General features: G+C 44.3%; 1 protein-coding gene across 3 annotated transcripts in view; it reads left to right on the top strand.

Annotated features, from left to right (window-relative positions):
• Positions 1-13,999, top strand: part of B3GAT1 (beta-1,3-glucuronyltransferase 1) — a 63,000-nt gene that overhangs the window by 36,755 nt on the left and 12,246 nt on the right. The window contains exons 2-4 of one of the 3 annotated variants that reach the window (XM_087706390.1): positions 3,166-3,294; positions 3,414-3,560; positions 11,589-12,097. In XM_087706390.1, coding sequence (XP_087562516.1) covers positions 3,291-3,294; positions 3,414-3,560; positions 11,589-12,097 — 660 coding nt within the window. In that variant the 5' untranslated portion in view covers positions 3,166-3,290. Of the gene's footprint in view, positions 1-3,165; positions 3,561-11,588; positions 12,098-13,999 lie in introns of all 3 variants that reach the window. The other 2 variants (XM_087706391.1, XM_087706389.1) reach the window with 2 other exon arrangements.

Genomic DNA, 13,999 nt, shown 5'->3' with positions numbered 1-13,999 from the left:
TTCTCTCTTTCTTTGTTTCCCCCTCTGTTTCTCTCTCCCTTTCTCTCTCTCTGTTTCTTTCATTCCCCCTCTGTTTCTCTCCCCATTTCTCTTCTTCTCTGTTTCTTTCTTTCCCCCCTTTCTGTTTCTCTCTTCCTCTTTCTCTCTCTTTTTCTTTCCCCCTCTTTCTCTCTCCCTTTCTCTCTGTTTCTTTTCCACTCTGTTTCTCTCTCCCTTTCTCTCTTTCTCTGTTTCTTTCTTTCCCCCTCTGTTTCTCTCCCCCTTTCTCTTTCTCTCTGTTTCTTTCTTTCCCCCTCTCTGTTTCTCTCTCCCTCTTTCTCTCTCTGTTTCTTTCCCCTCTTTCTCTCTCCCTTTCTCTCTCTCTGTTTCTTTCATTCCCCCTCTGTTTCTCTCCCCATTTCTCTTCTTCTCTGTTTCTTTCTTTCCCCCCTTTCTGTTTCTCTCTTCCTCTTTCTCTCTCTTTTTCTTTCCCCCTCTTTCTCTCTCCCTTTCTCTCTGTTTCTTTTCCACTCTGTTTCTCTCTCCCTTTCTCTCTTTCTCTGTTTCTTTCTTTCCCCCTCTGTTTCTCTCCCCCTTTCTCTTTCTCTCTGTTTCTTTTTTTCCCCCTTTTCTGTTTCTCTCTCCCTCTTTCTTTCTGTTCTGGGAGTTGAAGTCCGCTAGGCTTAAAGTTGCAAGGTTGGAGACCCCTGCCCTAGTGGATGCTTTTTCATTGTTTCCCCTTCCCACAGCAAAGGGCAACACCTGGGTTGATCTCAGAAGCTAAGCAGGCATAGACTAGGGAATACCGGATTGGTTGAATGATTGATTGATTATCCCATTTTGATCAGTTTTATAAATAACTCAAGGTGACAAAAATACCACCCCACTCCTTCCTCGTCCTATTGTCCCTACAGCAACCATCCTGTGTGGGATAGAGGGAGAGGGAGAGGGAGAGGGAGAGGGAGAGAGAGAGAGAGGGAGGGAGGGAGGGAAGGAGGGAGGGAGGGAGGGAGGGAGAGAGAGAGAGAGAGAGAGAGAGAGAGACTGGTCCAATGTCCCTCAGCTGACTTTCATGCTTGAGATGGCACTAGAACTCACAGTCTCCTGGCGATTCACCCCCAAATCACCCAGCCAGCTTTCATGCCTTAAATGGGACTAGAACTCACAATCTCCTAGCAATTGACACAATCACCCAGCCAGCTTTCATGCCTCAGGCACAGGAACTAGAATCCCCAGTTTTCTGGTGATTGTCCCAGAGTAATTTAGTCAGCTCTCATGCCCAAGGTGTTGCAGAGTGTGCCCATTGTGACTACTATTTTGAGACAACCCAGGAGCAAAATACGGGGTACAGAGGTTTTGTTCTTCAAACAATGGTTTATATACAAGACTTCTATATACGCCTATAGAAGTGTTAGGCAAATAATAGGCAATCAATCTACATGGAGAACTAAAATGCAGATAGAAACAGGAGGAGAGAGAGATGTCCTTACATGGCCTCCCTTATATATATACAGCTTCTTAAAGTGGCAGTAACCCTGCTAGAACGCATAGTGTCCTGGCTTCTAGGCTGGTGCCCTCCCCTTTAAGATTGGAAGACCGTTTAAATGAAAAAAGAACCCCGGAAGAACTGCAGGAAACTATTTAGATATTATTGCCAGGAAAACCACATGGATGGCTTAACTAGAAACAGAGCTTGAATTTTCCATCCATCCTTGCCATTTTTTTTCCATGGAAACCAAAGCCATCCCTGATGTGGTTTCCTGGCCTCTGGACACTATCACAATGTTGTCATACTCGCTGTCCCCTTGAGTGTGAATACAACAACAACAATGTATTATTACAGTCTTAGCGATCGCATGAGGACACACACATGTCTCCAATTACTGTTTCCTGCATTATCAATTGCCTGTCGATGTCTCTTTCTTGGTCTCCCGTGATCCAGCCCAACCTGTCTCTCAGATCTGCAAATTATCCACTCCGGGCCTTGGCACTGAAGTGATGTACGCCGCTCGCCAAGATAACGCCCTTGATAAAATACGGCCTGCTTAAATCTTCCCTGAGCTAAATCTTTGTGTCAGCTTAATATACTCCCAGCTTTTAACTTCTTTTGGCTGGACAAAGCAGTGGAACGAGATGGCACGCAATCTGGAGACAGTCTAAGGTTTCTCCTGGTGGAAATCTAACAGGACAAGTTAGATAGAGCCGAGGTGGCGCAGTGGTTAAATGCAGCACTGCAGGCTACTTCAGCTGACTGCAGTTCTGCAGTTCGGCGGTTCAAATCTCACCGGCTCAGGGTTGACTCAGCCTTCCATCCTTCCGAGGTGGGTAAAATGAGGACCCGGATTGTTGTTGGGGGCGATATGCTGACTCTGTAAACCGTTTAGAGAGGGCTGAAAGACCTATGAAGCAGTATATAAGTCTAACTGCTAACTGCTAACTGCTATTGCTAGGAGAAGATGGCTGCTGCATTTAGGAAGGAATGGGACACTCTAATGGTGTAGAGCAGGGGTGTCAAGTTCAATTTCATTGAGGGCTGCATCAGGTTTGGGTTTGAACCAGAGGTGGGTTCTATCCTCGGTGTCGCCATCTTGATTTTCTGTTTCTGCACATGCGCAGAACAATCTTCGTTGAAAAAAAATGTATTTTTTTTCCTTTTGTAATGTTGTGCGCATACGCAGACTGTTTTAGGTGCAAATGTGCACACGCAAAAAAAATTATTTGCACGCCAAGCCAGTAGTAATGCAGGCAGGAACCCACCCCTAGTTTGACCTTGGGGAGTGGGCATGGCCAGCTCGATGTCACTCGTGTCAGGGACCCCTGTGGTGGCCCGAGCCCTCTGCCAGTGAAAATGATCTCCCGAGCTCCGTTTTCAGCTTCAACAGCCTCCGGCAACCCTTTGCCAGAGAAAATGGAGCTCACAGAAGCATTGCGGGCCAGTCCTTAGCTGTTTCTAGGCGGCCCCACGGATCAGATCTAAGCACCCCGTGGGCCAGGTCCGGCCCGTGGACCTTGAGTTTGACACCCCTGGTATAGAGTCTCATGCTTGAGCAGGGGGCTGGACTAGAAGACCTCCAGGGCCCCTTCCAACTCTATTCTTCTGTTCTTCCCTGTAGTACAATGTGGAATGGACACCGGGCCATTCCATCCTTTGGTGTTCTACCCCTTTCTTTTTGCTTTGCTTCGCAGACCTCCTTCCAGAAGGGATCCTGACATCCTGGCCAGCGACATCACCCAGAGAAGCATCTTCCCTGCTGGGAACAACCTGGCCTCCCCTTGGTGGCAGCCGCTGCCTCTGCAAACCTGCTTGTGCAATGGGTGGGTTGTGAGCGCTGGTAAGACTTGTGAGCCTGGCGGCCTTTGAACTGCCTTCTGATCCCTTCTTGCTTTGATCTCCATGTGGTCTCCTGTTCTGTCTCTGGGGTTTCTGCTGTCAGGTAATGAGGAGCTGTGGGTCCCATCAGCCTTGGAGATGCCGAAGCGACGAGACATCTTGGCGATTGTGCTGATTGTGCTTCCTTGGACGCTGCTTATCACCGTCTGGCATCAGAGCGCCATTGCTCCCCTGCTCGCAGTGCATAAGGGTGAGGAGAAAGCCCAGGCCAGCTCTGACCATCACTGGCCATCCACAACCACCGTCACCACAACTTCATCCTCAACCTTCCCACCATTGTATTCATTCCATCACACGGTCTCCCATATGTTCCTTCCAAGATTCTGATCCCAAAACATCTTAGAGATCTTGAACCTTGTTTCTTTTGTGGCCCAACAGTGTCCAGCGGAGCTGGTAGCCAATTCGGACAGTGAGGAGGTTGGGGAGGAACATGGGTCAGTCCTAGCGTCTGGAGAAGGCTCTGATGAGGGCTCTGTGTCAGAGGCAGAGAGGGGGCAAGGGCCGTCTGACAGTTATCAGCTGCCTTCGGAATCAGACATCAATGAGGCAGAAGAACAGCTGGAGCCTGTTCCCAGTGTGCACATATACAGAGCTGCCAGACAAAGGGAAAAACTAAGGAACAGGGGTCGACTTGGGAGTAAGGCCACAGGTGGATGATGAATGGCCCCTCCCAGAGGAAATAAAAGAGGAGGAAAGGGGGAGTGGAGTTTGCAGGAGACAATTAGTTTGCTTAATTGGTTCGTAACTCTTGGAGACTCCTTGCCAAGTTTTGCAGATATCGGCCTGGCAGCTCTCCAAGCCAGATAAGGTTTCTGACTGTAAATCCTCCTTTGAAAGACTTTGCTGGATGTGAATGAGCAGAATTCATTGTGAATTAATAAAAGGCTTTTTTGTCAGGACAAGGACTTTCCCTCATGCTCTTGGGAAGCCTCGGTCAGAACAGTTTTTATTTAGTTTACAGATAGGAAAATCCACAGCGAATGCTGAAGTTTCCTTATTGGCCATGAACAAAAATCCATCTTGCCCACCAGTCTGTAACTGATGAAGACGGTTCAGAACAAGCTCAGTAGGCATTCAGCTACGGTTCTTCAAGAATTAAGCTGAATGGAAGGCCACCTTCCCATTCCATATCGCCTGGAAGGATGGAGGTCAGCAGAGAAAGAACTCTCTCTTCTCAAATAGCCTTTCAAAATAAATTTATTTGATGGTGATAATAATAATAAGAATAAATTTCAATATGCTACTTCAATATAGAAGATTTCATATTTCCTTCATGAGTTCTGAGATGATTTCTTGCCCAGAAGAAGAGATACGACTTGATTAAAATGTCCAACTAGCTATCTGTAACTTATGAAAACTCATAAAATTATTGTGCTACCTATTTCTTTGTTCATTTTACAATGCCCAACACATGTTCAAACATACACCACCCCTTTCCATAAAGATCCCAAGGTTATTATTTTCCCTAAATCAGCTTATTGGGGAATCCAGTATTCTGTTTCCTATCATGGCTAAACTTGCAAGCTTTAGCATCCTTTAAGGCTCATGCCTTGATCCTCTTGTTACTATGTTGTATCCCTATATGGTCCTCTTGCTTACAAGCTATGGATAGGCTGGGTTTACACATTGTGCTAAGCAGAATATGGCTTGTTTAGTGAGATGTGTGAATACAGCCAATCGTAGCTTATTCAACCAACCGTAGCACAACACAGGCTTACAATGTCATGCATGGCATTGGTCAAGCACATTTTCTTCCCCACAACCTCTTCCCTCTCTACTATCTTATGAGATAGTGGTGCATGGTGGCGCAGTGGTTAGAGTGCAATACTGCTGCCTACTTCTGCTGACTGATGGCTGCCTGCAATTTAGCAGTTCGAATCTCACCAGGTTCAAGGATGATTTCAGCCTTCCACCCTGCCGAGGTGGGTAAAATGAGGACCCCAATTGTTGGGGGCAAGAGGCTGACTCTGTAAACCAATTAGAGAGGGCTGGAAAGCAGTGTATATGTCTAAGAGCTATTGCTGTTGCTATCAGGGCTAGAGTTCCAATTTGCCTACCGTTGCTTTTCAAACTACTATATAAATTTGGACCAACAAAATATAAAAATAATACCTTCTTTCCTCTTGTGCTTTAAGCTCTGAGAGTTAGAGATTCAGAACCTACTCAGTAATCTATCTCTATCTCTATCTCTATCTCTCTATCATCTATCTATCTATCATCTATCTATCTATCTATCTATCTATCTATCTATCTACACACACACACACACACACACACACACACACAACACACACACACACACACACGTGTATGTGTGTGTGTGTTCCAGCATAACTCTGGAATGCCTTGAGCAATTTCAACCAAACTTGATACACAGATGATGTACCCTCTGGAGAAAAATATTGTGGGGGTAAGATACCCCTAAAACCCCTTGGGGTGTGTGTTTTGTTAAGATACAGCCTGTTGTGCTTTAAAATAGCTTCTACTGTACTGCTGTAAAATGGCTTCTACTGTGCAGCACAGTGGAGTTGCCACAGTAACAGCTTCACAGTACACCACAAGGGGGCTCCCTCTGCTAAGGGGAAAAATCCAACATTAGAAATTATGTTTCGTCCGGACATTTCCTCCCCTATAAATAAATACCTGGGCAATGCTGGGTTATCGTCTAGTCTTCCATAAAGGACAACAGGATTGACTTTGTTCTCTCAATTCCTGAGCCAACACCTTAACAAGGAATGAAGAAGGTAGCAGTTTATCCCCAAAAGCCTTAAATCCATTCCTTACAGTATGGAAAAATTTGCACAGAAGCAGGTGAAGCTTGGCCGATAAATCCCAAGGAAGCAATAATGTTTTAAGTGCAAAATTGTTTTTCTGGAACCCCAAGGAGCAATATCTTGGTCTTTCTTGATTACGTTGAATCAAAAATCGGTAGGTTTACTAACGTTCAGATCAAAAGAGTTTCATGAATCATTTCATCATTTCTGTTACGTACGTGGGTAGGAATAAACGGACTTTCTGCGTGTGCTTTTTAAAATTCCTTTTGACCTTTACAAAAATGAACGGTTTTATTTATACATGGGTCTTTTACCAGCAACCTTTCATTTGGGGTATGTCCCACATTGGCTAATTCTTTGCAACTGCAAAGCTGTTCCAATTTGATTATTCTTTCATTTCTTCCTTGATGGTGATGATATCGATGTTGTATCTATTAAATGCAATATAAACAACAACTGAATGAAAAACTGCTGGTGGCCTTCTACTGCTGCACCATAGAGAATATTTTAACTTACTGATCTGTGTCTGGTTTGACAATTGCACAGTGGCAGATAGGACAGAGCTCCAGAGGGTCAACGTCATTGCCCAGAGGATGATTGGCTGTTCTCTCCCCTCTTTGGAAGAGCTTTATAGCTCCCACTGCCTTAAGAAAGTTCAAAACATTGTTAAAGATCCATCTCATCCTGGGCACCCCTTTTTTTTTTGAACTATTACCATCTGGCAGACAGTACAGGATAATAAAAAAAGGACAAATAGGCTGAAAAACAGCTTCTATTCCAGGGCAGTAACCATATTGAATTCTATGGCAGAGTGCAATATTGGGTTTTCAACTTCAATTATAAAGAAGGTAAAGAATGTATGGTTGTGTTTTTATTTTTATAATTATGGTGTACACTGAAGATGGCATTTAATTTCGTTGTACCATGTTCAATGACACTAAGCTAAGCTAAGCTAAGCTGAACTGAACTGAACTGAACTGAACTAAACTAAACTAAACTAAACTAAACTAAACTAAACTAAACTAAACTAAACTAAACTAAACTAAACTAAACTAAACTAAACTAAACTAAACTAAACAACTAAACTAAAACTAAAACTAAAACTAAAACTAAAACTAAAACTAAAACTAAAACTAAAACTAAACTAAACTAAACTAAACTAAACTAAACACCATAAAGGTAAAGGCAAATTTCCACACTTAGGATATTGCTGTCCATGGTCCTGAAGTCAAAAATATCTAATACTGCTGTCCATGGTCCTGAAGTCAAAGTCTCCAACCTTGGCACAAGAACGTTTCTATTTCATTTCTCCAAGGCCTGTTTCAACCAGCTGCCTCTTTTTAATCGAGAGAGAGGGGGGAGGGAGGGAGGGAGAGGGAGAGGGAGAGGGAGAGAGAGAGAGAGAGAGAGAGAGAGAAGCACATTCTCATTGAGTCCCCTTCGGGGGAAAAGGGCAGCATATAAATATAATAAAATCAAAATCAAATTAAAATCAATTCTCTTTTTCCAATCCATATCAGGTGGATATCAACGCCAGCAGACAAGCTCTCCACTCGCACCTGTTTCCCCAGCCTTCTTTATTTTTCATTCTTTCAGTTCCCCAGGCAGCTGGTTTGCAAATTGTTGGTTTCCTCTTGCAGTAGACGGGTAGATTTTTATGCAGTTAGAGGATTAGGGGAGTCAGGTGGCTGGGAGAGATGAGCTGACTGCTTTGCTTCGGATCACAGTAGAGAGAGAGAAAAAAAATAGGCAACGTTCCTTTTGCAGACACAGGCCATGTTTTTGAGTCCATATAATACTCAGCGAGTGCCACTGGGCTGTGTTTCTGATAGCTTTGGATTATTCTCATCTCCCTAAAGAATTGTGAGAAGTATAATAATAATAAGGGAGTCGCTCTTGAGCTGACCCCTACATCACATCCTAGTCAAATGACAGTCGCCGAGATTTCCTGGTAGGAAAGAACAACTCCATTTCTGGAGTTTTATTGTCTTGAGAAAAAGATGCCCAACTGATTTCGGACCGCAACGAAGAAGAAGCAGAGTGAGATTTCCATTCAATTCATTAGCTTTAATTAGAATTGCATTTGATTGCTAAAATACACTTAATATGATTATTCCCTGGTCGTGCATGACTTGCTTATGGAATTAACAAGTTTTCTACAATACTCTGACTCATAAACTAATCAGACTACATATACAAAACAGGATGAACCACCCCAAAATTAAATCTAATCAGCTTCAGTAACGTTAGATGAATGAAGTCACGAAATTTATATAATATGGTGATGTTTGCTATGTGAATGCAATTCACACACGGATGCTGCCACATCCCCATTCCATCATACAGACAGTCCTTGACTTATGACCACGATTGAGCCTCAAATTTCTGTTGCTAAGTGAGACATTTGTTAAGTGAGTTTTGCCCCATTTTACGACCTGTCTTGCCACAGCTGTTAAGCGAATGACTGCAGTTCTTAAGAAACATACTGTAGTTGTTAAGGGAATCTGGCTTCGCCATTGACTTTGCTTGTCAAAAGGTCGCAAAAGGTGATCCCATGACTCCGAGATCCTGCAGCCGTCATAAATATGAGTCAGTTGCCAAGCATCTGAATTTTGATCACATGACCACCGGGATGCTGCAACTGTTGTAAATGGGAAAACCGATCATAAGTCACTTTTTTTCAGTGCTGTTGTAACTTTGAACTGTCACTAAGTGAATTGTTGTAAATTGAACATCACCTGTATTAAATATTGTTAATTATTTTGGGAAGAAACGCCCAGGGCTACTTATAATCTTGTTATGTTGCACTTCTCATCTAGTAGACCAACATTAGCAATGGAAATTTAATGCCAGTGTTCATTTTTGTTTCTTTTTACAACCCTGTAATCCCTTGGATTTGGAGTGGATGAAGCTGGGTATTTGCTAGCTGGATGCCCTTCCTGACACCTATGTGGAGTTCACAGCAGATAATTTCTTTCTTGCCCTGATAGAGAAACATTTGCCGCTGCCTAGGATTGAACTATCCACCTTCCAAGTGGGAGGCAAGAGACTTCACCACTACGCCATCCTGTTGCTCTAATGCCACTATTCATTAAGCCCCTTTAGATACCTGAATGCTATCCTGGTGCATTTGTGTTTTCCCCGTTCTTCATTCACCTAGGTGTTACTGCCCATTTGCTACCCTTAGTTCAAGATGAACAGTGCTTGCCTACTTCTATTTCTTTATAAAAATATAGTAAGTAGGACCAAAGGATTGTTAGCTGAAAAGAATTGTGCGGATGAAGTTGTTTTGCCCCTTTCAAAAGGCAGCTTTTCAATCTCATGAAGTATCTGGTGAAATAATTATATTTTGCAACCCTCCACGCCAAAAGCTTGATTATTTTCTAATAGACCCAAAAGGTAACTTAACGTTGAATTTTTTCCCCCAGGGGTGGTGGGGGAAGAGATGTGAGCCGGAGGGGAACCCGGAGTTGAAGTATAAAATGTACGCTTATATAATCTGATGTAATCCCAGTCACGTTCAGGATTTCAAGTAAACAAGCTGGAGAATCAATAAAACGAATCAATGAAACAAAATAAGGGTAGAGCGATTTCGCAAACTGCTTTCTCCTGAAATTACTTTGTCAGTTTTACAGAACTGGGGCTGAATTACTCACACTGGCACAGTCCATACACCGGCTGCAGTGCACCCTCATTTTGGGCTGTGCCTAGCTGGAACTTCTAGTACCTTTGGATCTTACAAAACTGTCTTCACTGACCAAAAGGACCTCCCTTAAAATGCTATGAAAGCCAATATAATGTAGTAGTTAACTGGCCTAGAAACCAGGAGACGGTGAATTCTACTCTTGTTTTATGTAAGAAAGCCAGCTGGGTGACTTTGACCCAGGAAATTGGGAATTCTAGTCCTGCCTTAGGCATGACAGCTGGCTGGGTGACTTTGAGCCAATCACCAGGAGACTGGGAATTCTAGCCCCACCTTAGGCATGAAAGCTGGCTGGGTAACTTTGAGCCAATCACCAGGAGACTGGGAATTCTAGCCACATCTAAGGCATGAAAGTTAGCTTGGTGACTTTGACCCAGGAAATTGGGAATTCTAGTCCTGCCTTAGGCATGAAAGCTGGCTGGGTAACTTTGAGCCAATCACCAGGAGACTGGGAATTCTAGCCCCACCTTAGGCATGAAAGCTGGCTGGGTGATTTTGAGCCAATCACCAGGAGACTGGGAATTGTAGTCCCGCCTTAGGCATGAAAACTTTGACTTTAGCAGGAAGGTTAGCTGGGTGACTTTGACCCAATCACCAGGAGACTGGGAATTCTAGCCCCACCTTAGGCATGAAAGCCGGCTGGGTGACTTTGAGCCAATCACCAGGAGACTGGGAATTGTAGTCTCACCTTAGGCATGAAAGCCGGCTGGGTGACTTTGACTCAATCACCAGGAAATTGGGAATTCTAGCCCCGCCTTAGGCATGAAAGCTGGCTGGATGACTTTGACTCAATCACGAGGAGACTGGGAATTGTAGTCCGGCCTTAGGCATGAAAGCCGGCTGGGTGACTCTAGTCCTGTCTCTTACTTTCAGTCCAACTCACCTCACAGGGTTGTTGTTGCAAGGAAAATAGGAGGAGGGAAAAGTAGTAGATATGTTCCCTCCCTTGAACTATTTATTTAAAAAAAATAAAATGGGAAAAATCTCACACACACACACACACACACACACACACACACACACACACACACACACACACCAGATATCTCCAAAGGCCATGTTTCTTAGGGAAGAAACACCACCTTATAGTTCTGAATCGTTACCCTATGCAGGAACAACCAACCAGTATCTTCAAAATTCAATTTGGTGCCCTTCAAATGTTTTCAGGTTCAACTCTCACCAGCTTCAGTTTTCAAGACCAACCATTCCAAATTCAAATTATTTGGAATTGCACCAAAGGTTCTCCATCCTTCCAGCAACCATTTCATCCCGATTCATTTGATTCCATTCAGCTTCACCATTGTTTCCTCAGCCAGTTGACTTGATTATTATAGTTTTCTCCCACATCATTAATATTTTTTTTGCTCCAAATACAAATGATGTATGATGATGGATGATGATGATGATGACAATTATTTATAGAGATGCATCAGCATCTACAATCAGAAGGCAGATTGTCTAAAGAACTGATTGATGATACAAGGAAATGAAGGAGAACCAAGAAGCTTCAGGATTAGAAGATGCTTTGAGTCTTAATATCCAATGCAGACTTGAGGGTGACTTAGGACATAGGGGAAGACGGTATGCAATCAAATATGATCTGCCCACTTTCCATCCCATACACCTGATGGCTTCTGCTCTTCTGCTTGTTTTCTTTTCCTCCTTCCTGACCCCTGCCAAAAGGAGACTTTTACCTATTTGCTGCTTCACCTCTTCTTCTCTTGTTTGTTCTCTACTACAGAGGATGGTGGGGACACTCGTCGCGACTTCTCTCAAGGATCGGACTCTAAGGAGTATTGCTTATCTGACCGCGACATTGTGGAGGTGGTTAGGACAGAATACGTCTACACCCGCCCACCTCCTTGGTCGGACGCCTTGCCCACTATCCACGTGGTCACTCCTACTTACAGCCGGCCGGTCCAAAAGGCGGAGTTGACACGGTTGTCCAATACTTTTTTGCACGTCCCAAACTTGCACTGGATCTTGGTGGAAGACTCCCAACGTCGGACTGCTCTGGTCACTCGGCTTTTGCGAGACACCGGGCTGAACTACACCCACCTCAACGTGGAGACCCCACGCAACTACAAGCTGAGAGGGGACATGCGGGACCCCCGGATTCCTCGGGGAACCATGCAAAGGAACCTGGCCTTACGGTGGCTGAGGGAGACATTTAATAGAAACAACAGCCAACCGGGGGTTGTCTATTTTGCGGATGATGATAATACCTATAGCCTGGAACTTTTTGAGGAGGTAAGATGCTCGCGGGCCACTCAGCCAACTGGGTTAAGTTGCTAATGCTGGCCTGCAACGGATCATGTCCCTCTGTTAGGAGGCCTTGGTGGACCTTCTCCACCAACATGAGATGGTGCAGAAGAGATGGAAGGTAAGTGAAAAATACCACACTCAGTTCCGGGATCTTTAGTTTTATGCCAGGCTGTTTGTACAGATGAAGGCTTGACTTTAATCTACAGACATCGCCTTCTTTTCTATTCCCTTCTGGAATTCTGAGGTTCTTCATGAGCTGCGGTGGCACAGTGGTTAGAGTGCAGTACTGCAGGCTACTTCTGCTGGCTGCTGGCTGCCGGCTGCCGGCTGCCTGCAATTTGGCAGTTCAAATCCCACCAGTCTCAAGGTTGACTCAGCCTTCCATCCTTCCGAGGTGGGTAAAATGAGGACCCGGATTGTTGTGGGGCAATAGGCTGACTCTGTAAACTGCTTAGAGAGGGCTGTAAAAGCACTGTGAAGTGGTATATGAGTCTAAGGGCTATTGCTAAATACTAAAGAAAGAGGAACAAAGGAAGGAAGGAAGGAAGGAAGGAAGGAAGGAAGGAAGGAAGGAAGGAAGGAAGGAAGGAAGGAAGGAAGGAAGGAAGGGCCACATTGGTGCAGAGTTAGAATGCAGTATTGCATGCTAATTCTGCTGACTGACAGCAGTTCGATCCTGACTGTTCCAGATTGACTCATCCTTCCATCCTTCTGAGGTGTGTAAAATGGGGACCCAGATTATTGGGGGCAGTAGGCTGACTGTAAACCGCTTAGAGAGGGCTGTAAAGCGCTGTGAAACAGTATATAAGTCTGTGCTATTGCTATTGCTATGAATCTACAGAAATCGCCTCGTCTTCTATTCCCTTCTGAAATTCTGAGGTTCTTCAAGTCCATTTATGGTGGGTGAGACAGTGGTCCTTTAACCCAGTTTCCCACCATAGCCAGATGCACTAAAGACCTTGCAGATGGATTGAGACAAGGATAGTTTTGCTCTCTTTTTGACCCCCCCCATGAGACAATTATTGTTTACTGTTTCCGTACCAAAGAGGGGAGGATGTAAGAAAGATGGAAGAGATGAGATCGGCAGAAGTTGCCTTATTTCACAAGCCATACCGTTGTGCCTTGTTAAATTGTGTTTTGGGATGTTGGAAAATGAAGTCCAGTAGATACGAAGGCCAATTACTGCTCCGATCTTAGTGGCCATGGCAGTCAGCAATGGCTAGTTATTCATCAATTGATCTTCTCAAATCAAGCACCTCCACCTTTTAGGCAAAGGAAATACGCGATCGGCAAGTTAGCTCACATCTTATGAAGAATGGATGCAGGATTTAGGTTTGGCTAGTCTGAAGAAAAGAAAGACTAGGGGGTGACATGATAGCAGTCTTCCAGTATTGAAGGGACTGCCACAAAGAAGAGGGAGTCAAGCTATCCTCCAAAGCACCAGAGGGCAGGACAAAAAGTGATGGATGGATACTAATCAAGGAGAGAAGCAAACCAGAATTAAGGAGAAACTTCCTAACAGTGAGGACAATTAACTAGTGGAACAGAAGTTGCCTTCAGAAGTTGTAGGTGTTCCATCACTGGAGGTTTTTAAGAGGAGACTAGGCAGTTACTTGTCTGAAATGGTATAAGATCTCCAGCTTGAGCAGAGGGCTGGACTAGAAGACCTCCAAGGTCCCTTCCAATTCTATCCTATCGTATGCTATCCTATACCATCCCATCCCGTCCTATTCTTTCTATTCTATTTTCCTATTCCTATTCTCTAAATTGATCCCTTATACCAGTGTTTCTCAACCTTGGCAACTTGAAGATGTCTGGACTTCAAGTCCCAGAATTCCCCAGCCAGCGAATGCTGGCTGGGGAATTCTGGGAGTTGAAGTCCAGACA

This window comes from Thamnophis sirtalis, unplaced genomic scaffold, assembly GCF_051295495.1.
Source record: "Thamnophis sirtalis isolate CommonGarterSnake01/CBP01778 unplaced genomic scaffold, rThaSir2_p1.2 scaffold_2, whole genome shotgun sequence".
Lineage (NCBI taxonomy): Eukaryota > Metazoa > Chordata > Lepidosauria > Squamata > Natricidae > Thamnophis > Thamnophis sirtalis.
The sequence above is the reverse complement of the archived record's forward strand: the minus strand, read 5'-3'. Positions and strand labels throughout refer to the sequence as shown.